The sequence below is a fragment of the Pleurodeles waltl genome, chromosome 10 (genome assembly GCF_031143425.1).
Source record: "Pleurodeles waltl isolate 20211129_DDA chromosome 10, aPleWal1.hap1.20221129, whole genome shotgun sequence".
Lineage (NCBI taxonomy): Eukaryota > Metazoa > Chordata > Amphibia > Caudata > Salamandridae > Pleurodeles > Pleurodeles waltl.
The window spans coordinates 1,055,315,697-1,055,340,005 of record NC_090449.1 but is presented as its reverse complement, the minus strand read 5'-3'; the positions used below and the strand labels follow the sequence as shown (position 1 = coordinate 1,055,340,005).

Genomic DNA, 24,309 nt, shown 5'->3' with positions numbered 1-24,309 from the left:
GGAAAGCGGCTTAATAGAAGCTCAAGTGATTTGGTCAAGTAAACAATTGCTGGAGAATTACCATCCAAGGCTTCCAAGAGTAACCAAGACAGACCAGGAAGTGATGGTTAAACGAATGGAACAGAAGAGTCCCCTCGAGAGGTACCGCTTCATCCCATGCCAGAAAGGACCTGATCTGGTTGCGAACAGGTGAGCCGGGCAATCAACGGGGAAGAGTCCTGGCGGAGATTTGTCCTACTGGAGGCAGGGGCATAGCTTCAGGGGCAGGTGTCTGCGGTGTTACATCCCATAATAAATGACTTTTCTAATAAATAGTTAGGGATAGGTGCTTTCAGTCCTGCATGGTGAGATGACTGTCGGATTTCACCAGGATTTTTTGCATACACAGACAAAAACGAACATACACTCTCTCTGTTTTGAAAGTCCTCAAACATATTGGTTATTTTACAAAATATTGTGTTTTCTCTGCTAGTACCCTATCAATCAGCATTCCTCTCCCTTTCCATTGCCCCTCAGGCCCCACCCATGCACCCTGCTTGCCTTATAATGTATTTAAACATTGTGTGCCAGCCTGATTGTCGTAAAATCTGAAGCTCACACCACCCTAATCCTACTGACCAAGCTACGCCCCTGGGTGGAAGGTAGATTGAATGGAGCCCAGTACCGATAGGAAGTGTTTATGTTTTTAATACAGAGCAACACAAATTCCTGCGCTGGCTGCTGAAACAGCTTACTAAGGGGGTGAACATTCCATGGATCCTAAGAGGGTACTTCAGTTGATTGTTAGATGGTACATTAGACAGGTTACATCTGCCGCTTCCACTGGCTCAGACATCCACAACACAAAAAAGTGCTTTAACACTGGCTTGCGTAATGTCCCTGACAGATGATTGGAGGCTATGTAATCCTTCGACTAGGGTATACTGCTTGACCTTTACATGCAATTGGACAACATTGCGTGTTCAGCATCAATCTGGCTGCTTATCAACTTGTCCCACTTCCTAGCCAGAACTATTTCAGACCACAATCATCTACCGATAGGCCTGGCTTTAGGCAAAGTTCTTCCTCCTGTCCCCTTGTGGGGCCTTCAGTGCTCCACGCTGGAAGATGCAGCATTCTGCAGTACTCTAGCTGAGGGAATTCATAACTATTTTGAGGAGAATGATGGAACAGCCTCTTTCCAAGCAATCAAGTAGGAGACCTTCAAATTAGTAACCCAAGGTCACTGTATTCACTGCATGAATGGTGAGCATAAGGCAACTGAAAGGCAGCTGTGTATGGTTGAAGACTTCCAGGTCCAAATCTAAAGAAAGCAAATGGGCAATGCCACTTTTCGGGAGTCCATCAAGGGTGCACATGAGGAGCAAGCTACCCTATCCGAGCAGCTGCAATACGTAAATTATACTGCTTACACTGCTAGGTTTCGCACTCAACTGTGGCTTGTCAGCTGTGAAACTATACCAGCACCTATAGCAACACTTTGGATCGCTCTAGGAACTATCTTGCACACCCGTCAAGAAATACATGCATCTTTTACAGGCACTATTGCATGCTTAATAAGGACCAGGCTAGGGGAAGCAAGGCAGTTGTTGAGGTATTTTTTAAAGGGGCTGCCTTTGCTCAGGGTTCCCTCTACCTGAGGGAAGAAACAGACACCCCCATTTCAGTCTAAGAAATAAAGCAGGCAATTCAGCTTGCTAGTGGCAAGAGACCAGGGGTGGCAGGTTTTCATTAGATTTCTATCAGATCTATGCTGTGATTCTGGTTCTAAAGTTGGCTCTTACATACAAGGCAGTGGTTACTGGCAGGCAATTCAGCAGCGCGTTAGTGGCAAGAGACTGAGGACTGACAGGTTTTCATTAGATTTCTATCAGATCTATGCTGTGGGCGATCACACTAGCATAGCTCAAATCCTTAAGGCATTAGGCTCAGCTCATGGGTTGCACATTAATATATCTAAATCCTGATTATTCCCACTGCACCTCAACGCTGTTCCCGCTTGTCTGGGTCTTTTGTTGCAGCACAATTACAAGTGTGTCCTTCCATTATTTGGGAATTAGGATCTATCATACTTACCGTGATCTTAGGATGGAAATCTCACCAAGGACGTATTCGCACTCAAGGCACAAATACATTTCTGGAGGACTCTCCTACTGTTGGGTATGAGAGTACCTTCCTTAAAATGGTGATGATGCTCTCCCTCTTGTAATTTTAATTTCAAGCATTATAACTGGGTAACATGGCTCCAATGGAGAAGATCCTTGCTTTCAAGACTCTCACTGTAAGAAACATGCATGAATGAGCCACTCCTGCACCTTGGAAAGTTGCACAAGCTCTTACTTCCAGACACTAAAAGTAGGCAGGGGTTGCCCCTGGACACTTTGGAGTATAAGTGCGCTCTATAAATCTCATATCATTATCATTGCCCCATTGAGTATACATGCACTGAACTGCTTCACTAGAAATCTGATGATCATTAACCATGTTACACCCTATGCCCTTGTCATTCCTTTGCTCAAATTACCTAAACACCTGCCATCTCACAACTAGTGATCTGAGGCACTGGAAGGACATGAGCTTCACATCGCTAGGGGATCCGTTCAAAGTGGGCAACTCATCTCTTATGGTGCACTTAGGGAACAGTTTGACATACACAGAAGGTAGTTTCTGACATACAGACTCTCAATCAATGCCCGCCAGTACATATGGCACATTACCAACACACAACCCATGACCCTCATTGATGCAGACCTTCTTTGGAATGGCAAATGGTAGGACGAGAATCGGCTGGTTATGCACGGCCCATCATCTACACACACCCCACCATTGCTGCTGCTGGTGGGTGAGATATGGGAGGCCGAACTAGGAACAGCATTTCATGACAATGAATGGGAGTAATAGCATATTCTAACCTCAACCAGAGGAGAGTCACCCTTCAGAACAAATGTGAGGAGTACGGATGACGCAAAATATGCATGGATAAAGTGGCAGGTGATTACATTCATGAATATGGGCAAACAAAGTGAAAGAGGGTGATCTAAATTGACTGAAGAAAGAAAAAGTTTGACAGGTCACAGTGCCCAGATTCCTTTAATTGTTATCATGTATCTGTATATTATCACATGAAGCTGAGATTGTTTGAACAAATGTAAAGCATATATTGGTTGTGAATCCAGGGTTACAAGTAGTGGGTGTCGCTTTAGAGACATATAGTTACAACAAGGGAAACTCATAGGGTTTTTGAATACTAATAGCATATTCACACACTTTCTTGAGTAATTCTAAGTTCAAATACATTCAATCCAATATTCTCTGACTATATTTGTCCTGATAAAATGAATACCATTTTCAGTAATGCAGATTCCTGTTGGCCTCGCTATGCTACACACTCAGCAAACGTACTATGGGGTTGTCCATCAATGGCGGCTATGGGTCTGAAGTCTTGCACAGGCTATCATTTACTGGGCTAACCAGCTTAAAAAGTTGGAAGATCTGCACATCTGGCCACTACAAATGGCCTAGGAAGAATAAAGTCACTGCCTGCATGTGTGTGTTATGTACTGAATGGCAACCTTTTTCCCAGAAAAAGACTAATCAGTACCACTGATAAGATGGACCTATACAGAATGTCACACCACGGTGCATGGGAGGCACAGATTATCAGCCTGGACACCACCAACAGGCCAATTAGGTGGAGCAGGTCCAGCCACAGAAGGACTCCTAATTGTCAAGCACATTGGATTTAGGTATTTGCATGTCTTTCCAGTATCAGTGTGGTGTCAGGTTCCCCTTTTCATGCTGTGAACTGTGACACCACCAGATAAAAACAGAAATCCAAGACACATACCTGCAGACTATTCCTGTAAAACAGTCAGCATAATCTCTTCCTCCATTCTGGACATAGAAACAGAAGAAGGACCTCCGCCAGGAAGTTATATGAAGATGTGGAAAAATAGAAGGTGCTTACTTTTGGTATCCCAAGCCAAAATAGCTCCAATATGTCATATATTTCTTTGAGGATGTGATCCAAACAAGATGATAAATTTGGGAGGAAGCTCCTGTCGTGTGATAATCTGTAGAATGTATCTTATTTTTTTAGTATGACCATGCATCACAACTCTTTTGGCAATTTCAACAGGCAGGTTTATCAAGCAATAGCCTATATTTCTGTGTCTTACCCATATTTCCTGTCTTTTTGGTTCAATATCACTCAGTAGCCTATATTTCTGTCTCTTAACCATATTTCCTGTCTTTTTGGTTCAATATCACTCAGTGGCCTATATTTCAGTCTCTTTCCCATTTTGTCCCTATCTTTTTGGTTCAAGTTTCTTTTGGAGTTAGTTGTCGGCACACATTGTTAGAAGAGCAGATGCTAAATGTAGTGGTTGTCTCCACCTCCGTGAACCAAACAGGAAATTTAAGGAATGACCCAAGCATCTAGCCTTTGTCTAATTTTGATATTTAAGATATCAAATCAAATCATTAACATTTATAAAGCGCGCTACTCACCCGTGCGGGTCTCAAGGCGCTAGGAGGGAAAGGGGGGGTTATCGCTGCTCGAACAGCCAAGTCTTTAGGAGTCTCCGGAAAGCGGAGTGGTCCTGGGTGGTCCTGAGGCTGGTGGGGAGGGAGTTCCAGGTCTTGGCCGCCAGGAAGGAGAAAGATCTCCCACCCGCCGTGGAGCGGCGGGTGCGAGGGACGGCAGCAAGTGCGAGGCCAGCGGAGCGGAGGGGGCGGGTGGGGACGTAGAAGCTGAGGCGTCTGTTGAGGTATTCCGGTCCCTTGTTGTGGAGGGCTTTGTGTGCGTGGGTGAGAAGACGGAAGGTGATCCTTTTGCTGACTGGGAGCCAATGCAGGTGTCTCAGGTGTGCGGAGATGTGGCTGTTGCGGGGTACGTCGAGGATGAGGCGGGCCGAGGCGTTTTGGATGCGTTGCAGGCGGTTTTGGAGTTTGGCGGTGGTCCCGGCGTAGAGGGTGTTGCCGTAGTCCAGGCGACTCGTGACAAGGGCGTGGGTCACGGTTTTTCTGGTGTCGGCGGGGATCCAGCGGAAGATCTTGCGGAGCATGCGGAGAGTGAGGAAGCAGGCGGAGGACACGGCGTTGACTTGCTTGGTCATGGTGAGAAGAGGGTCCAAGATGAAGCCGAGGTTGCGGGCGTGGTCTGCGGGAGTCGGTGCGGTGCCGAGGGCCGTGGGCCACCAGGAGTCGTCCCAGGCGGACGGGGTGTTGCCGAGGATGAGGACTTCCGTTTTTTCAGAGTTCAGCTTTAGGCGGCTGAGCCTCATCCAATCTGCGACGTCCGAAGGGAAGGGAAGGGAAGAACCACTCAAAATCACACCACCAACCCCATGCAGGAAAGAGAGGATTTAACAAAGCCTGATTGGCAACAGTGTCAGAGGAAATTGAGACTGAAACATGAAACCATGAGAAGTTAAACACCTTTGCAGCAACCCACTAGGCATCAGCCATCACATGGAAACTTGTTGGTTCAGGCTGCAGCATAGATCCCTTTTTGTCACCACCTAGAACCTTGTACTGGCAACTTTAAAGGTCTGAAAAGCAAGCTGGTCTTGGTATATGTAGGTAACCCTAATTTCTATACCTTAGACTGCAGGTGATCAATGTTGGATTCTCGCTGATCACCCACAGCCCATAAGCGGTTTTGTGCTAGAAGTACTAGTCAGTACACAGTCCTTCTTATGCCCATTAAAAGAGTAAGCCTCTGTTGCCAATGTGATTTATGGGGTACAGAGAGGAAACCCTAAGGATTGTGTTGGCTTTCAATCTCAATGTCCCTTGCTGAAAGTGCTCAATGGGTTCGATGACAATTCAGATCTAATAATTCAGGATTAAAAGAAAAATGATTCTACCCAGCATCCATAAGGCAGGCATGCATACCATAAATAAGTTGATGCAGAAGAAAATGTTTTCACTTTCAGTGGAGAACCAGCTAAAATGCACTGCTTATGCTTTCAGCGATCTGATCTCTCCTAGAAACATGAACATCAAAAAGTATCAATTGCACAGATTTTGTTTTCGTGCAATTGTACGAGTGTTTGGTGAGATGAAATTTCGAATCAATTTTATCTTGTTACCCCCATTGTGAATAAAAAATAAAATAAAACAAAATAAGAAAACTGGGGGCCTGATTTAGAGTTCAGCGGAGGGGTTACTCTGTCACAACTGTAGTGAATCCTAGTTTGTTTTAATGGGATAACAGGAGTTAGCTTAGCCTCTGGCTTGCAGACTCGTGCCCCCGTCACCTAGTGACTTTTAAACTACTTAGCTTGCTCAGTCTTAGCCCATTTAATTATTTAATTCTTCTTAGATGGCTCCCGCGCCAAGGCGTCAAGATCAAGCACCAAAGACAAACAGTAGGTGTTCACACTTAGGGATTTTCCCTCTCTATACTTTCGAGGGATTGTTGATATTAATTGCCGTCCCAGGAATGTCTGTTCTCTATTGTTTGGGAACACACCTACGTCAGGGGTCCTGGTAGATCTGTATAAATACATCACACTTTAGACAGATAATCAGAGGGATTCCGACCAGAGGGCATCGCCACCATCGCTGATGTGATGGGTATCCTGCCTGCCGAAATCTAAACGCCATTGTTTCCCATGGGATTTAGGTTTCAGCAGACAGGATATCTATCACCATTGTGATGAAGTAACCCTTATGAAGAAATCTAAATCAGGACGTAGGTTGGCAGAGCGCAGGAAGTTGTGATGGTGAGTGTAGGTCTTAAGGTGAAAGGGCACTGTAATATACAATGGCTTTTCCTACAAATGGGACATTTTTGATGAAAGAAACACTGAGGTCAGAAATGTTAAGATTCCGTTAGTAATGGAGGACTCTGATAACCTTCAGAAGGGCTGGCAAGACGTATGAATGTATTGATTAAAACTGTTTCACTAAAAAACAAGATAAATTTAATAGAAGGTATATTCCAATAATTTCAACATTTTACAGGAAATTCATCACTTGTAGTTTTTGTTAATACTTACGGGTCATTCACTTTTCCAAGCTGATGCTGAAATTTCTCATTGAAGTCGTCATATCTTTTGGTCACAATTTTTGCAGCTTCGCTCCTGAGAAATATTAAAACTTGAAATGTTACCTCTTTAATGTTAGATAGCCTTCTCCTTACACATTACCTTTTCAACAAATATTGAAGCACACATTACCGATAACCCTAAGAGGTCTTCAACTCAATAATGGAATTAAATAATCTCAAAGTTTTCTGTCTTTGGATAACATCTCGCTATATTGTTATCCCTAAATGTGATTGAACCTTCATGTCATCTCTAGGGTTATTCTAAGTTCGCCCTTGCGGTGTTTTGTGTCAGGAGGAGCACCTCCAATTAGAACCAATTGATTTTCCATCCAGATAGAGCTCCATAAGGGAGAATCTCCCTAATAATGGGGAAGATGTTGTGAGCAGCAACTGTGTCTGCAGGCCTGCCTGAAATGGTGCATGCACTTCTCACTTTAGAGAGAAGGCTTGCCTTATATCGCAGTCACTGCACCTGGACACTGTAAGCCATTCCTCTGGTAAGCCTTTTATCCCAAGGGCAGGGTGCATGCTCCCAAGTGTGAGGGTAGCCTTGCATGAGTAAGGGTACCCCTACAACCCTTAGACTGGGCTTTGTAAGTTTAGGGAAGTCATCTTAAGTTATGCAGTAGACACTGGTCAACACGAATGGTCCAACTACATAATGGCTCTCTGAACCTAGGCATGTTTGGTATCAAACACGTTGGAATCATGGAACTACACCAATTCCAGTACTAGTTGCATGATACAATGTACTCTGGGGGTTCCTTAGAGGATCCACCAATTCTGCCTGTACAGCCTTGCAGGGTCTGCCTGCCAGCCCACAGACGTGGTTCTGCCCTCTTGCTGCTAATCCTAAATTGAGCAGGGGAAGGCAGAACAAAGGGTTCCCTGTAGAAGGGAGGTGTGACCTCCTCTCCTTTAGAACTAGGTGTCTCTGTGCTGGGGTGGGGTGGCTTCCCAGCGACACCAGACTGCTTTGAAGGGCATATTTGGTGCCATACTTGCATAAACCAGTTTGCACCAGTGCAGGAACCCATGTTTCCCGCTCTGGAGCGAAACCATACAAAGGACAGGGGAGTGACCACCCCCCCTGTACAGTTCCTCCCCTAGGGAAGTGCACAGAGCTTTGCTAGGTGGCCAGTTGATTCTGCCATCTTGGAAACAAGGTAGGCAGAGGCCCCTGGGACCATCTGGCTGATTAGGCCAGGAAGAAGACATCCCTGACCCTCCTCTGATAGGTGGGTCAATACAGAGAGTGACCAACCCCATTTTACAGTTACTTAAGAGCTCCCATAAAGGTTGGTCCTCAGATTACTCAAGCAAGACTCTACATGGGACTCCCTGCAAGACATCTTCTGCTCCTGGCCCCTGGAACTGCTCCTGGTTTGCTTTTGGAACTGAAACAAGACTGCATCCAGTTGGGAGGGCTACCGATGCAGAGGTTTTCAAAGTAGCACTGGACAGTATCAAACTGGCTACTCCCTCTAAGGACTCTACAACACATGGCATTTTCAAACCTATGTAGTTCCTCTATCTACTCAATTTCTTCCTCGGCTGACGCTGTGCATTCTATTTATGCCATTTAGTTTTAAAGTCAGTTACTAGCGTGGTTTCCATTAAGACCACTAAGCCTACAGAGATGGCTACCACGGGTGGGCGTTTTACAAAGGCAATGGGAAGAGTTGAGAGAACAGCAATGTATTCAGCTTCACTGGTTGATGTTTCTCATCTTTTTAGCTTCTGTGGTTCTTCTTGGCAGCAACATTTTCTTCTGGTCTTTTTTCTCAATGACCACATGTTTAGGTATATTGGTGGGATCAGGAGAATTTTGAGAAGTGTAATAGCTGCTCATTGGGCTTTCTGATGGTAGTGGCTCAACACAGATGGACTATTTCAATAATAATTGTAATTCTTGACAATGTCTGGAGGGCTCGAGCATCAAAGAGTCACATTATGCTGCGCCTTCAGGATGTTTGCTAGCAATATCAAACTGAAGTCCCATCATTTTCCTGCAGGCTCACATCTCCACATAATTATGCTGTGTGTTAATGAAAGACAGCACCAGAGGGTCTGATTGTAGAAATAGATGATAAAAAATACAATTCCACCTATCTCTACTAATCAGTTACTTAACATTCTCTGTAGATTACCACTGAACAAAATAATTAAACATTTACCTTAAAAGTATCTGCATACAGTGTTGTTTCTTTCTATCTCATATTCTAATTTAGTATTAAAGAAGAACAATTATGCTTTAAGGGGTCGCCACACTGTCTATTCCAAAGACCTAATTAAAAGCTTTAAATATTCTGCTTTGACCTACATAAATTATGATACTCTTTGTGAGTAGTGATGTTACAACTGCACACTTTATCATTTCATGAAACCTAAACAAGTAATATTTCTTCATTATTTATTTGGAATGTGCACTCTTCAAACGTTATTGCCTCTAGGCACAGAAAGAAGCTCACTACACTGTCCTATTGTGTGCAACTACTTTTCACAGTTATGCTCCCTGCCATGAAACACCCCAGAATACATGGGTTCAGAGATCAAATGAGTATGTTGTTTCTGCCTGTTTCAGAACACATCTGCTCCCCTGATCTGAGTGAGCGCCTGGGATGTAACTCACTAACCTCTCTTGAAGTAAGGAGGGGCGGTTCCATGAAGACAAGTGAACACCAGGCAGGCCAATGTGAATATAATACTCATCTCCACCAGCAGCCAATGGAGAGACAACAGACTGGACTTAATACTGTCAGTTTCCTGTTCCAAACACCCAAATGGGTGGCCATGTTTTCAACAAACTGTGGTTGCCCAATTTGTTTCCCAGGTAGTCCTCCTGATTGCCTAATGAAGTTTGGCTCTGATGAGAAAGCCTACAGTCATAATTTCTGGTAGATTGACCCAAGGTGGGGCAGTGCCTGTTTAAGCTGATGAAAGCAGCAATCTTCTGACTCAAATATTAAATTCTGTCTGTCTTCTTTCAAAGGAATGATACCAATAAAACCTTTCTACCAGGTATGTGCATAACACTGCAACATAGACGAAATAGAAAAAAGTGAGATTTGCTCTATTAAGAATTAAACTTTGGTGTTATACCAATTATTTAATTCGTTATTTTCTTGTTGACATTATAGAGGTCCAGTCTCACTCACAGACCACAGCGCGGTTCAAGCGTGAAGCCTTCTTTTGTCTGGTCTGCTTGCCACATATGTTGTATCTACACGCACTCCAACTACACATAAGGGTGGACGTGAGTTCTTGACTCTTCTAATATATTGTGCTAATGAGTAGGAATGTGTCCTCAATGTCTTCACCCCTTGTACCTCGCGTCAGGAACCAGCTTTCTTCACTCTTCACCACACCCAAATGAAACCACTCAACCAACACAACAACTCATTGGGGACAGCACAAAAGGACAACATTACCATTCCAGTGTGCATGTCTACAGTATTAAAAGCATAAACTTGTTGGACTAACAATAGGAGAGCCTCTAGCATGAGTGGTGACTGTACCACATTCCACCTTTGTTTTTTAAGGGGCCTCCTACACCTGGTGGGCAGCAACCACAGGGGTCTTTGGCTAAATTCTGCATTTACCCTGGATCCTCACTGCTCGGGAGGTGGGCTCTCTCAGTTTCTAAAATGCCTTTATAAAGGAACCGGAAACATAAAACAACCACATCAGGCATGGCCATAGAAACTGATGTAGTTCACCTTACATTTGGCACTCGTGAAGCCAGTGTAGCGATTTCTTTGTGAGCCTTCCATCGTTGAAATGCGGAGTTGGTACACCAAATCTTGTATCTTTCTTGCACCTTGACCAGTCATATTTCCTATCTCTCATTTCACCTGTGATGAAAAGATATATACTGGTTAGCCAAAGTAGTTTAAATGTATTGTTTGTCCAATTGTTTTGCTAGTATTGTCAGTTGGGGTGTATATTATGCTTTGGAGATCAAATCATCAGCTCCTGGCTAATATAACTTCGGCAGAAGTGCTCTCTTATCTTGATTTATTAATATATTTATTATAAGCATTTTTATACCAGATCACTCACCACTGATCGTGTCTTTTGGAGCAGAGCTCCGAAAGCGAGGGGGGACAGCTCATAAGGCAGTATCACAGTTGGAAAAGCACAGTTTCTCCACTTAAGGAAGACAAGCTGGTTATAAATGTTTCTGCCCAACGTGGAAGCAGTTCCAACGTTTTGGATGCTAGAATGACATCGGCCTTGCTGGGACGGTAAAGTCCTCTGCATGGTAATGGATGTGTACCGCTGTCCTGAGTGCCCAACTGTACTGTTGCCTGGATCCCTAATGCTGTCACAGGCAAAAACAGATCATGTGTGTGTGCCGCCATGACACAGGCATTTCTCAAGCATTGTGGTCTTGTTGGACTGCAAGGGGTTCCCAAAGCGCTATGCTCTTCATGGTGGAAGGCTACTGCCTTCACCAAGAGTTAAGCAGCGCAGGGGCAGTGGTAGGAGTAAACAAGTCCTTTTTAACCTGTGTCACTGGCGTGAGGCCTACAGGATCAACCACTTTATTAAAAATTCTGCTGTTGTGTGCTTAACTCACCCTTGGCCTACATCAATTAGATGTAAAGTGCTGAGTAGTGCAGTAGTGTTGACTGAGCTGGTTGTGTGTGTACTTAGCAAGGGTACATGATATAGATAGAGCAGTGCTGTGAAGTGCATGCATGGTGAGTGCATGAACTGAGTATATGTGCACTTGCGAGGAATACATTATATGAGAGATGTAGTGCTGTGCAGTGTATGAGCAGTGGAATAATGTGCTTGGTGTATGTGTGCTTGCAAAAAGGACTATACATGAAAGGTTAAATGTTGTGCAGTGCACACATGATGAATGTGTGGCCTGGCAGTGTGTGTGTTTGCGAACAGCACACCATGGCACGACACAGAAATTCTACAGTACTGAGCTATGCGCAGAGCAAATGTGTGCGCTGTGTCCATACACTGAGTGCAAGCTGGCTGCCTGCAATGGTACGTTACATGGAGGACCCTGGATTCTATTTAAGGAAGCTGAGGCCTGCCTGGTGAAGATACGAGGAGAAGAGGAATTGCCCTAGACAAATATGTGTATTGCTGCATCCCTGTGAGCTAGGTGGGGCACACTGGAGAAGGGGGAGAGAGATAGACTTCATCTGTACACTTCAAAGGGTGCTCTATGATTCAGTGAGAAATAACAAGGAAGCGGGCTGGACACATTTAAGGAGTAGATGTGGATGATAGGATGCACTTATCACTGTGGCTGGCATTAAGATGCGAACTCTAGTCACTCCCATTAACTGTTTTGTGGGACTATCAGCTTTAAAGTCTCTCCTACTGTAACAGACAGCTTTCAGTGGAAGAAGAGAGACATTAGTGTACACTTCAATAGACGCAGAACCCCAAAATAGAACTTCAAAGACCCAGACCCTAAATCACATTTGGTGTCTGGGAATGGACTACAAGAGGGGGAGGTTGAGACCCCAAAATGTTTCATCTGCCAGAGGGACTGAATAAGGAGGAGAATTTCTACAAGACTTCTGCCTGTGGCTAAGACTGAGGGCCCAGGCCTGCTAGTGGCCCTTTTGGGTGACGGGAAAACCAACACCACCTGCCCTGGAGCCCAGAGCGCCAGTCTGCTTGCCAAGACCAGTGTGCCCTGTGAGGAAGAGGAGAGCTTTGGAGCAACATTCAGTGGGGAGCCCCGCTGAGTGGACTCCCGGTGCGAGGTTAGAGGGGACGGCTGCTGCACGAATATTATCAATACTGTGTGCAGGACTGAGTCGGTAACCTCTGTTTGCCAGGACAGGGTTGCCGTGAAGAAAGCCATGTAAAATACTTTCTGTGCGATAAGGATGAAAGCCAGTGGGGCAATGTTGCGGTGACCATGTGAGTCAAGAGACACCACCATTGAAAAGACTGCCTTGGGATCAGGACCAAAATGTGCAAGACACTGTACCGTTGACCACGTAGCGGTGATCCCGTAGGCCAGGTTGGGCTGCTGTGATAAGGAGTACTGTGTGGCAAGGAAAGAAGCCTTGTGTGGCAGTGGTGTGGCAACCCTGTATGCCAGAAGGGGCTGCCGGGAATAATTGTTCCGTGTGGCTCGGGAGGGAGCCCAAGAACTCAGAGCAGCAGTGACCCATAGGTCACCATAAGCAATAAGAACTGCAACGGGCCCGACCTAGTGGACCGTGAGGACGCTGTGCGAGCATCGTCACCTCAGCGGGATCAAGATCCGGAGCACTGGAAACACCACACTTTGGGAGCAAGGAATCTTATCTCACCTCTGATTGATGCCAGAGCAGGACTGCATAGGCTGAGAGAGCCTGCAATTGTCAAGTGCTGCCGCTAAGTCCACACACAGCCGACTCACCCGAGCAGGAGCAGAGCTGTTGAGAGTGCACATGGACCAAGCACCCTCCATAACGCTGGAAGCTTTCTCCCTGCTGAAGCAGGTAGGACTTGGTATGGGCCTACAGGGCCCTGGGAGACTCGCTGCTGAAAGCATTGTTACACTAAGACACTCATGACTGTATTTAAAGAGTAGCGTGGACTCTTGAGATAAGGCCTGCTGGTTAGCATACTATGGATGCCTGCACCAGTGAATAGGGAATAACCCCAATCAGATGCCAAAGAACGTGTAGGGCAGGGGCTTGCCACTGAAACATGAGAGCCCGACCTCAAGGGGGAAATGTGTTATTCTCTGCGAATGCATAACTTTCCTTTGAATGAGGAGAGTTAGAAATGAAATAATTATTTTGTTTATAAAAGTAAGTATTTAGCTGGACATTGATTTATTGATGTTGCTGCAAGGCTTTTTGAGTTATGAGCCATGTTCACTAATCTGTATCTATACCTCCCCACGGAGGGGGCGTTAGACTATTAGTTTACGTCTACCATTGTGAGTCAAGTGCAGAAGAGGTACTTTTCCCTATTGCTTGGGATCCATAGTAGCCTGGGCCCCCGGACATCAGGAGTGAAAGGCCTCGAACCCCACTGTTGTGCCCAGTAATCCCCGCATGCCCCATCTCCCTCTGAGTGGGGTTCTGACAACGTCAAAGGCACTTAGCATGATATACTAATGAACGCTAGTAAAGCTGAGGAGTCACCCTGAGATGTAACAGAACCCTGCAGAGGTGCTTGTATTCCTGAAGTTTCTATTATAGCTGGTATGACTGATAAAGTAGTTGGGACAGTTAGGATCTGTTTCCTTGAGTGGTGATATGAAATGTTGAAATTGCTGTTGGTGAGTGGGTCTGTACCAAGATCTTGTGACTACGATATCTTCCCGAAATACCCCCAGAAAGCCTCTCCTACCTGATATCTTAGGCACTATCAATGGTATCAGCAGTATACCAGGGTATCAGTGAGGACCCCTTCCCCTTTGTGAATGCTCACAAGAATATTTTTTCAGAGCAGGCAGTGGTCCTATGGTCCTATGGACCACTGCCTATTCTGAAAAAACCCGAAACTAAAAGGTTTCGGTATTTTTTCTATTTGCAGCTCGTTTTCCTTTAAGGAAAACGGGCTGCAAAGAGAAAAAAAAAAACTGCTTTATTGCAAAGCAGTCACGGACATGGAGGTCTGCTGTCTCCAGCAGGCCACCATCCCCGTGAGTGCCTAGACTCGCTATGGGGTCGCAAACTGCGGCCCACCTCATAAATATTTATGAGGTGGGTCTTTGCGACCCCATAGCGAGTCGCAGAAGGTGTCTGAGACACCTTTCTGCATTCGCTTTTGCGAGGTGCAAATTGCAAGTCGCAGGGACTTGCAATTTGCACCTCGCAAAAGGGAACCTTCCTACATCTGGCCCCAAGTTAGCTTTCCCTTTCTTCCCTTGGTTGCAGAGAGTAGCCAGCAATGCAAGTTAATCACAGCGCAGACCCCTGCACCCCCCCCGGTGTGCTTTGTGCATGCAGTTCAAGGTCCAGTACTTCTGTATGATGAGTGGGAGCAGGCCACCATTTTGGAAACTGCCGAAGAGTGGGGTAGGGTTCACTCTCTCACCCACCCACTATGCTCTGGCTAAGTGGGGCCAGCTTAGTACAGAGTTTCGGTAGAAACTGTGACGTTTGAGCATTTCTCCCACGGTACAGCTCTGGTCTGAAGCAGCCATTTTCTTGGGTGCAAACCACACACCCCAAAGGACATTTTTTAAATGCATGAGGCATTTTTACCAATGGAGAAATCCGGATTGGCAATGACACATTCAGACAACACAACTGCCTGCCCTGAGAAAACAAGAGAACACCCATTCTACTTATCTTTGATGCTTGGCAGTTGAGTTGCAGCTTTTCACAAGCCTTGCATATGTCTGCTAGCTTCCCACAATCCTTGAGCAGACAGCCTCAGCAGACATCTTCTCATTCCACACTACCCGGACATCCAAAAGGGGAGATCCTCCAAGAAGCACACAACTACATCTTCCAGGCATGGAGTTCTGGCTCATGAACTCCTTTGCAACCCACCTTGATTTCAGATGCAACCAGTTCGCCCCCTGTATTGGTGGGCGTAGTGGAAAATGGCCTGATGCTAGGCTAGATGGGGCATTTCTGTGGGTCCTTTCCCAAAATCCTGTGATTCCTCTGAGCTCTGGATGTTTGCTCTTTCTAGGAGGGTCAACTTGGATTCGCCAAGTCTGGCTTTGTACCGGTTTCATCAATAGACATCAATTTACCAAAACGCCAGGGATATCAGAAGTGACGTTGCTTATCATTTAATACCAATGACATCACACAAAGTGATGTCATATGACCTTTGACCCACTGTCACCCTCTACTTCGCTGTCTGTTTTTTCAACTATCTTTTTTATTAGCTCTTGCACCTATCTTTCTTACCTGTTGCTGTGTCTCTCTCACCGCGTCTCCTTCTCTGTCTCAACTGAGACTCACTAATCTTCCCCTCTCTACTTGACTTTCTCATCTGTCTTTTGTACACCTCACTGTCACCTGTCTCCCACCTCTCTTACTCTGTCTGCCCTGGTTCAATATCACCTTAATATCTCTCACCATCTCTCCCTCAGCTGCCTTTTCTAACCTGTCTGTCTCCTTATCACCACTCTCTCTCACTCCCTAACCTGTATAACCTCTCTATCTCCCATTCTGCTTTGTCACTTTATCACCCCTTTCTCAACTTTCTCTATTCTTTTACCTGCCAATTTCTCATCTGTCCACCAGCCTAACTCTCTCTCCAGTCTTTCTTACATGTCTCTGTATTGTGCCTCTCTCTCACGCCTGTCTCTTCTCTGGCCTGCCTGGCATTACTTTCAGTATCACTTCTCTTACATGTCTCCCTCTGCCCTCTCTCTCTTTCTCTCTGATCAGTCTCACTGGTCTCTTGCATGTCCCCCTCACATGTCCCCCTCACATGCACCCTCACATGCACCCTCAGCTCCCTCTTTGTTATTTATCGCCTGCCTGTCCCTTTGAGCTGTATCTTTCTAAGTCTCCCACTGCCTCTCACTTGTTTATCACCCATGTCTCTTTATAACTTTCCTCACACCTGCCTCTAACTCTCTCTCTCTCTGTCTCCCTTGGCTATCTCTTCCTCATTTGTCTCTATCTAATCATATCACTCACACTGGCATTCCCTCTCCCCAGTTTTTCCTTCTAACCTTCAACTGACTCTTTGTCACTTGCCTCTCATCTATCCCTCTCAACTGTCACACTCTTTCACTTCTGTCTAGGTCTCTCTTACATTTGTCAAATCTCTCTGTCTTTATCCCTCTCTCTCTCTCTCTCTCTCTCTCTCTCTCTCTCTCTCTCTCTCTCTCTCTCTCACACACACACACCTCGTATTTGTCTCTGTCTCTGACTTGGCTCTTTCGTGTCCTCTTCCTCCCGTCCTTGCATTATTTTCCCCTCATAATCTTTCCACTCCAATCTTTCTCTCCTCTGTATTTCTTATTCCCTTCACTTGCTCAGCTGCAGGAGGAGGCTGATAGATGCCTTTTTACTGGGGCCGGCTCCACGGGCAAAATAAGTACATGTTTTCCAAAGTGAGTTAAGTTGCCTGGATCTGGCTGCTGCTGGGGTGTTAATGCCTTCCCATGCACACAGTGTACCAGAGGTGCACACAGTAAACAGGGCTCACTCCAGCCTTGTGTAACTTCTGCTTCTGACACTGCACTCGCCACCTGAGGCCAGGGGCCGCAAAGACAGTGCCAGGGGTAACAGGAGGCAAGCCATTGGTCAAATGAGATCCCTGGCGATCCCTGAATGACATCCATGGTTCCAGCTACTTCAAGGAGCACATCCACGTTCCCCAGAGGACAGCCTTACTGATAACTGAGAAACTTTTTGTGTCCCTCCGCATAACTGCTCATGTATAAATGCATGTATATTTTGGTATTTATGTAGCACAAACCTAGCTCTAGCGTAGTACTGTACATTACAAGAGGGGTCGGAAGACGAGTGTTCATCAAGTGAGAACTACACCAATCCATTCTACACAGCTTTAGGCACAGGGAGATTAAATGATTTGTCCAGAATCACACAATATTGGGTCTAGCGCTGAGACCAGGATTTCAATGTGGGTCCCCAGTTTCCAAAGGCAGTAGCTTAAGCTGCTAGCCCACATCTTCTCCCCTACTTTATTTGAGCACATGATTCCTAAAGAGGTAGCTTTTCTACCCTTGTTGTCTTTGAGAAAGTGGCCGAGCCTCCTCTCCAGGGAGAGTTTTGCACTCCTCTGTATAACTGCTTACCTTGAGCACATGGTTCCTGAGTTGGTCCCTTTGCTTGCCTTATCATCTTCACACAGAATCTGAACGTCACAGTGAGTGGCAGTAAATCCTCCACCACAGTTTAGGAGCAAACTGCTGAGGTTCTTCTATTGGCCAAGGAAAAAGAGATCAATCCACTCACCTGCTAGGTGGAAGTCATGACTTTTCCTCATCTACTGGCTGAATCAAGTGTACACATGTATACATTACAAAACCCATCCTAGCAAGCAAGGGTGGCTATCATAAGACCCAGCACAACAAACAAGGATGTAACAAGACACCTTATTGGTTAAATGCATCAATTTCCTACAGACATCCTGCAATCTCATATGACCTACGCCTGGTCCAAATCAGGCAAATGCACAACCCTTATGAGCTACTGGCATCATATGACATGAAGCTCCTGTCCTGGGAATCCTCATTTTTGATGGCCGACTTTGGCCAGGTACACAGGTGAACAGCAAGTCTATTTCTCTTCCGTACCAGCATTAATCCTACTTTTGTCACAAATATTCTGTCAGAATTCCAGTTGAATTATGAAACTGTCCTCCAGGATCTTGCTTCCATCTCCACACACCTTCTTGGCTAAGGAGACACAACACAACTTGGACTTCAGATACACTTTCTTTTTCTACTTCAATAAAACTAGGGGAACCAGGGAAATCCAACTGACTGGCTACCTTTTTGTGACTTTTCCATGCAATGATGCTGGTCGAGCGGTGCTAAGGCTACCATTGCAACATGGATTGCACTTCTCACCACCGTTTGCTGAAGTCCTACCGCCAGCTGATTTAGCCAGTCTTACAGGTTTGAGGCTTACTCTAGGAAGAATGCAATTTAGACCACAGAGCTCTTTGGATCTTAGGGCCATATGTACGAACACATTTTCCCATAGACACAGAGGGCCAGATGTATCAAAAAAACGATTTGCATTTCTTAAATAGCGAATTTTAAGAAATCGCTATTTAAGAAATGCAAAATTGTATGTATGATTTTTGCGATTCGGTAATAGCGATTTCTTAAAATTCGCAAATGCTATTACCGAATCGCAAATAGAGAATCCAACCCCATTTGCCCCTATGTGCCTGTTGCGAATGGTTTTGCATTTCCTAAATTGCGAATTCCAGTTACGAATTCGCAATTTAGGAAATGCAAATCCCAGGGTGCTGGGGGCCTAAGGCCCCCTCTGCTGCACCCCAAAAATATTTTTACAGACATGTGAAGCACACACATGCCTTAGGGGCATGTGTGCGCTACATGTCAATTTTAAAAATGCATTTTTAAAATTTGCAGATGGTTACCACCAAACTTTTGTTGGTGGTAATTGCATTTCCTAAATGCCCAATTCGCATTTAGGAAATGCTTGATACATGTGCTTAAGAAATCGCAAATAAGGATTCCTTGTTTGTGATTTCCTATTCAGAGAATCGCAATTTGTGATTCTCTAAATGTGGTCGCAATTTTAAGGAATCGCTATTTTTGCGATTCCTTAAAATTGCGCTGCGAGTGCCTTTCATACATTCTGAAAGGCATTTTTGCATTCGCAAACGGCCGAATTTTGCGATTTACACCGTTTGCGAATGCAAAATCGCTTGATACATCTGGCCCAGAATGGGCAAAACCCTTTGACACATCTAGCACTTAGACCTAAAGTGCTATTTTCTGCCTTGTCCTCCGCTCATCATCATTCTCAATTGTTTTTGGTTCTAATCACAATTCAAGATTGGAAAAAGACCAAGATGTAAGAGTAAGACTAAGTGCCCTCCCTGCCCTTTAACTGATTGGCTCCTTTTTCTAAGACAGGACCTGGCAAGTACCCGTGAGTGGAACGGGCATGGGAGGTCATATATTGTGAGGAAAGCTCTGATTTAACATATTTTGAGGCAGTTTCTGATGAAGCAACTAAGTGGTGATAATGGAGAAGATTCTATAGACCAGTGTTTCCAAAACTGTGGGTCACAACCCACTGGTGAGCCAGGAGCAGTCTGAGCAATAGATAAAGATGTCTTTAAATTCATTACTTATAATGTCACATCTCACAGAGATCAAATGGCAGGCTATGTCTTCGGTCAAATTGCTAGTTATTCGTTTAACATGAGATTGGTGTTTACTTTTCTTTCTCTGACTGCAAAGTGAGATGTATTTTTAATGTAAATTACGTGACACGTTTGCTGGAGTACTGACAGTGTGGATCAAAAGATTGTAGGATGTTGTTTCTTTACAACACACAACAAAATGTAAATACCTGTAAGTTAACGGTACACATTCAGTAGTTAGGAAAGCAAAAATGAAGCATATTTTTAGTTCGAGCATAGAATCTCGCAAACGCTGCTTTCCAACGTGTTTTAACAATGCCCACCTCACGCCCATCACTATTACTCGTTCATGGGCTTGCCCTTCAAAAATCCTTTGATTACATTGGTAAATGGTTCACGTTTGTCCCTCCTTGGGAGGTTTTGTTACCACCTTGGATATCGCCCCTGCTACATGGCTAATTGCACTTTTGCCAATGAGTTTGCCTGCCAGCGAACTTCCTTTTCCTTTTGTGTCTCTCCTCATCACTGATGCTCATGGCAGCCGTGGCGCTGTGAATTGGCTCGCTTATGTGAAACTGTTTTACTTTTGATTTTCAAGTTATGTGGCAAGACAAGTCCGGTTAGGAGTTTACAACGTTAATAGCTCTAACTCAAGCAAATGGGGGACCCATTGCATTGCAAATGCTTGTTTATAATTGTGAGCCCGCTGGAAACAGAGATTGTAAAGGTCAAAACAAATCAAGACACTTTACATGGTGATGAACAAATGATAAACATTCACAGAAAGGGATTTCCACATATTATCACTTGAGTGCTATATTGTTGTTTTACTAAAACTGTATGTCTGTGCAAAGTTAGCAGCCATTTCAATGAAAAGGGTGCTGTCTCTAAATAACAATGCGCTAACACAAGATGCTTTAGTTATATTAAAAAACTGCCCTCCTTATGTCCATTAAAGCTAAGTGAGTCGTGAATGTTTGTCGTTCTAAAAAGTGGGTTGTGCTTCTAGAAACTTTGGGAACCACTGATTTAGGACAATAGCCATGGAGCTATCAAGAGCCAACTTTGTCTTATTTCTATATAATCTACAGAAATAAGCTTGATGTGTGGATGTGCTACTTCTGCATTGTGCAAACTACTGCAGTGTGTGTTTCGATCGCTGATCCTCATCCCTAAATGCACACTACTGATCAATCTTCTAGCAGATGTGCACTTCAGGACTAATTCCTACACAAATACCATTCTTCTAGCTCAGAAACCTAGTTTTACGTCAGTCACCTGAATGTTGTACCAGGAAAGGGTGTCACAGAGCATCAACTGGAAGACCCTTATAAGGTTGTTATAACATTGACCTAGTTAAATCCCAGGCGAGCAGCCTGAAAGGAGCATCAGTGAGACGCAGACCTCAGTCTCAGCCACTGATCTTTGCCATGCTTGGTGGAACTGCTGAGACTCAATGAATTGTTTCAAGGATCCCTTCTAAGAGTACCACACTCCTGCAGGGCTGGTTGTTAAGAACTGAAGGGACATGTCAACGAGATTCTATCTTTGTAAATAGGATAAGCAGCCTCCTCTGGGGCCAACCCCTGCTTCTGAACTGTCATAACAGAAATCAATAAACTTCTCGTGTGGTGTATACTTCATGCAGAGAACATATGATGAGCAGAAGCTGGATCTAAGCAGGAGACACTGCACTCGCATTGTGGATTACCATCAGACCACAGCAGTTATTCGGAATTCCCTTCTCATACACCTCAGGGTGGAAACAGACTTAGTAAAATATGTCAAGGACACAAAAAGCTAGTTTACATGGAGATCTCTGCCACAGAACATCTGATACCTTCACCATCAGTCCAGGCACGGCTCTGGAACAAAGGTATGCTAAGTTTGGGTGATAGTCAGTGCTGGCTACTCCCTCCTATTCTTAGCGCTTCGAAACTACTGCAAATTGATACTAAGCAGTACAAAAAAAAAATCCATTATTTCCCTAGCTTCTCTTGCTGAAGTCGCTCGTGGCAGGTTCTGACCTTCCAGCAGAATTTAAAGAGACAGTCTCTTGGTCCATGGTTCATGGTTCTTCAACAGAGCCCTTGCTTCCGAGAGTTGTAGGAGACACAGCGCCTTCTTTCAACCACCTGCTTCTGTACCAGGTGGTGGAGGGGCCGGGGCGGTGTTGCATCACTCACCCGGCCCAGAGCTTAATTTGTGCTGCTTGTTTCCGGTGCTGAGCACCGACACTTATTTTTGAGGGCCGGGGCTTATTCTTCTGCCTCAAGCATTTGCCTGGAGCAAAAGACACATGTGGGAAAGACGGAGGAAGGGGAAAACAAAAACGCGTCACAAAGGGAGGAAGGAGAAAGCTACAGGAGTGAGCTGGAGGGGCAGGGAGAAGCTTTATATCGATTGAAGAGGCCCGAGATGGCCTCAGGATTACGCCGCCTCAGTATTGGGTGATCACACATTTAGTTATAGCAGCAGTGTGTTTAAAAGGAGGGATTTTGGCACCGGCACCTTTTTATGTACAAATTAAGCACTGCCCACGCCCCTCTCGCAGAGCAGCTGCATTGAGCCATGAGAGAGGTTCCCCTTCAGGCCCCACCAAGAGAACCAGCATGGTTCTAATAGGCGTCAGATTTCTGCCAACTTTTATGGTAAGAATCTCCTGCCAGGGACCGATTTTCAAAAGCAGAAAAAAAGTATTTGGATCCCAGGAAGGATGGGAAGGAACAGCCTCATGGTACAACAAATGGGCCTTGAAAGGTTTTCTTAATTCCAACTGTGGCAAGAACACGTGTAGCAGAGCTCCTACTCAACACAGTGTCTGTAAGAAGATGTCTACAACGTGAATTACTGGGCCGCTGGTGTGCAATATACACACAGAAAGACAGGATCCTGGCAGTTTTCAAGGGTTGCACCGACCTTCTAGATGAGCTCAATGTAGACTTATTGCCAGTTAATTTATCTTCTGTGGCAATCTTGAATTTCTGGCACGGATGCCCCCTCCTGTGCCTATCTTAGATACCCCAGGCCGAGGCAAATATGTTCATGTATGTGTAAATCTCTCTCTCTGTTGTAATGTTTGCAATCGACCCTTAAATGGGTTGGGTTGTTTTAAATGCTGCTTATACATTAATGGAACAACCTTAATCAACTTAGGCTCATTATCCATGATGCCTTCAATGGATTGCTCTTGTTTTTAATGGATTGCAGGGCACCTGACACAAAGTCAGCCATGATGGTGGACTCAGATGGCACATGAGGTCGTGTGACCTTGTCAAAGCCCAGGCACATGGGAGAATCGTTACCACCCACCGTCTGATGCGCTTCTGGGCACTATGTACTCTTCCGGAGCAATGTACAATAAACAGAACAAAGCTTTTGGATCCGTTTGGACACTGAGGCACTGGGGTGTCTAGAAGGGTGGGCAGAGGGGCCCCCAACACCCCAGTTGTTAAATGTGCCTGGTGGCAGCACAGAAAAACACACACGGAACTCTGCCACAAACATTAAATTGTCCAGATGCTTTTTCACTGCAAAGCAGTGATATTTGGTTCCAATACTTAAACCTGACTTTGCATGTATGTGTGTACGTTTATATACATAGGAACGTGCATACATAAACACATGCAGTTACATTCAGACATTTTAAGCAAACTTTATGGCTTTGCAGGTAAAGGTATCTGGACAGGTTAACGTGTATGCCAAGGTGGGATATATATCCTTGGTAAATTACTTTCCAGCATTTGTATCTGTGGCCCAATGTGTGGCCTCTTAAAATTCACTTCTAAGACGTCGGCCACTGCACTGACGTACTCTTACTTTTGGAGGTGCACAGCGACATGCGAGGAGTGACGTCGAATTTCTATAGCGCTTGGGAGCCCTGTTCGTCTCAGAATTTCATCATAGTAAGTTAGTTACAGGGTTGGCGCATTTCTAGAAATGAAAACATGGGAGTGATGTTCGCTATTGACGATTAAAGCCTTCCTTGGATATCTGGTAGGGTTTCTCATCCAGGAAGGGCCCGTGGCCCCCGATGCTGCCTGCAGACCCGGACTGGATGACCCTAGTGCTGCGATCCTAGACCCAAGGTTATCCAGGAACTGCAGTTGCTTTTATGTGCTATCGGCTTGCCCAGGCTTGCAGTGCACTCATCTGTGCTGTAAGGCTCTCAGTGCACACAGCCCTACATGGTGCAATCACCACCTATCTGCACAGACCCGCAGGGGCGACCCCTGCACACCCAGCAGCACTGTAGACAATCCTACGTCATTTCCTGTCCTTTTCACCTACAGAGACTCTTCCAAACTGAAATCTAACGATGGAGCCAACAAAATGCTGTGTGCTTCCGTTATAAGCAAAACTAATTCTATAAATCAGGTTGAAGGTTACAGGAAGTGAAGAACCCCAGAGTGGAAGTTAGAAGGGAAGAGATAAACACACGAGCAGGAGGGAAGGCAGTCGTTTATGCCATACTGCTA

General features: G+C 45.1%; 1 protein-coding gene across 1 annotated transcript in view; it reads right to left on the bottom strand.

Moving 5' to 3' along the window:
* EFHB (EF-hand domain family member B) overlaps positions 1–24,309 on the bottom strand; it is a 123,961-nt gene that overhangs the window by 44,522 nt on the left and 55,130 nt on the right. Inside the window, exons 6-7 of the mRNA XM_069212069.1 lie at positions 10,782–10,911; positions 7,008–7,091 (exon numbers count right to left, since the gene is read on the bottom strand). Of these exons, the coding sequence (XP_069068170.1) occupies positions 7,008–7,091; positions 10,782–10,911 (214 nt within the window). The remainder of the gene's footprint in view (positions 1–7,007; positions 7,092–10,781; positions 10,912–24,309) is intronic.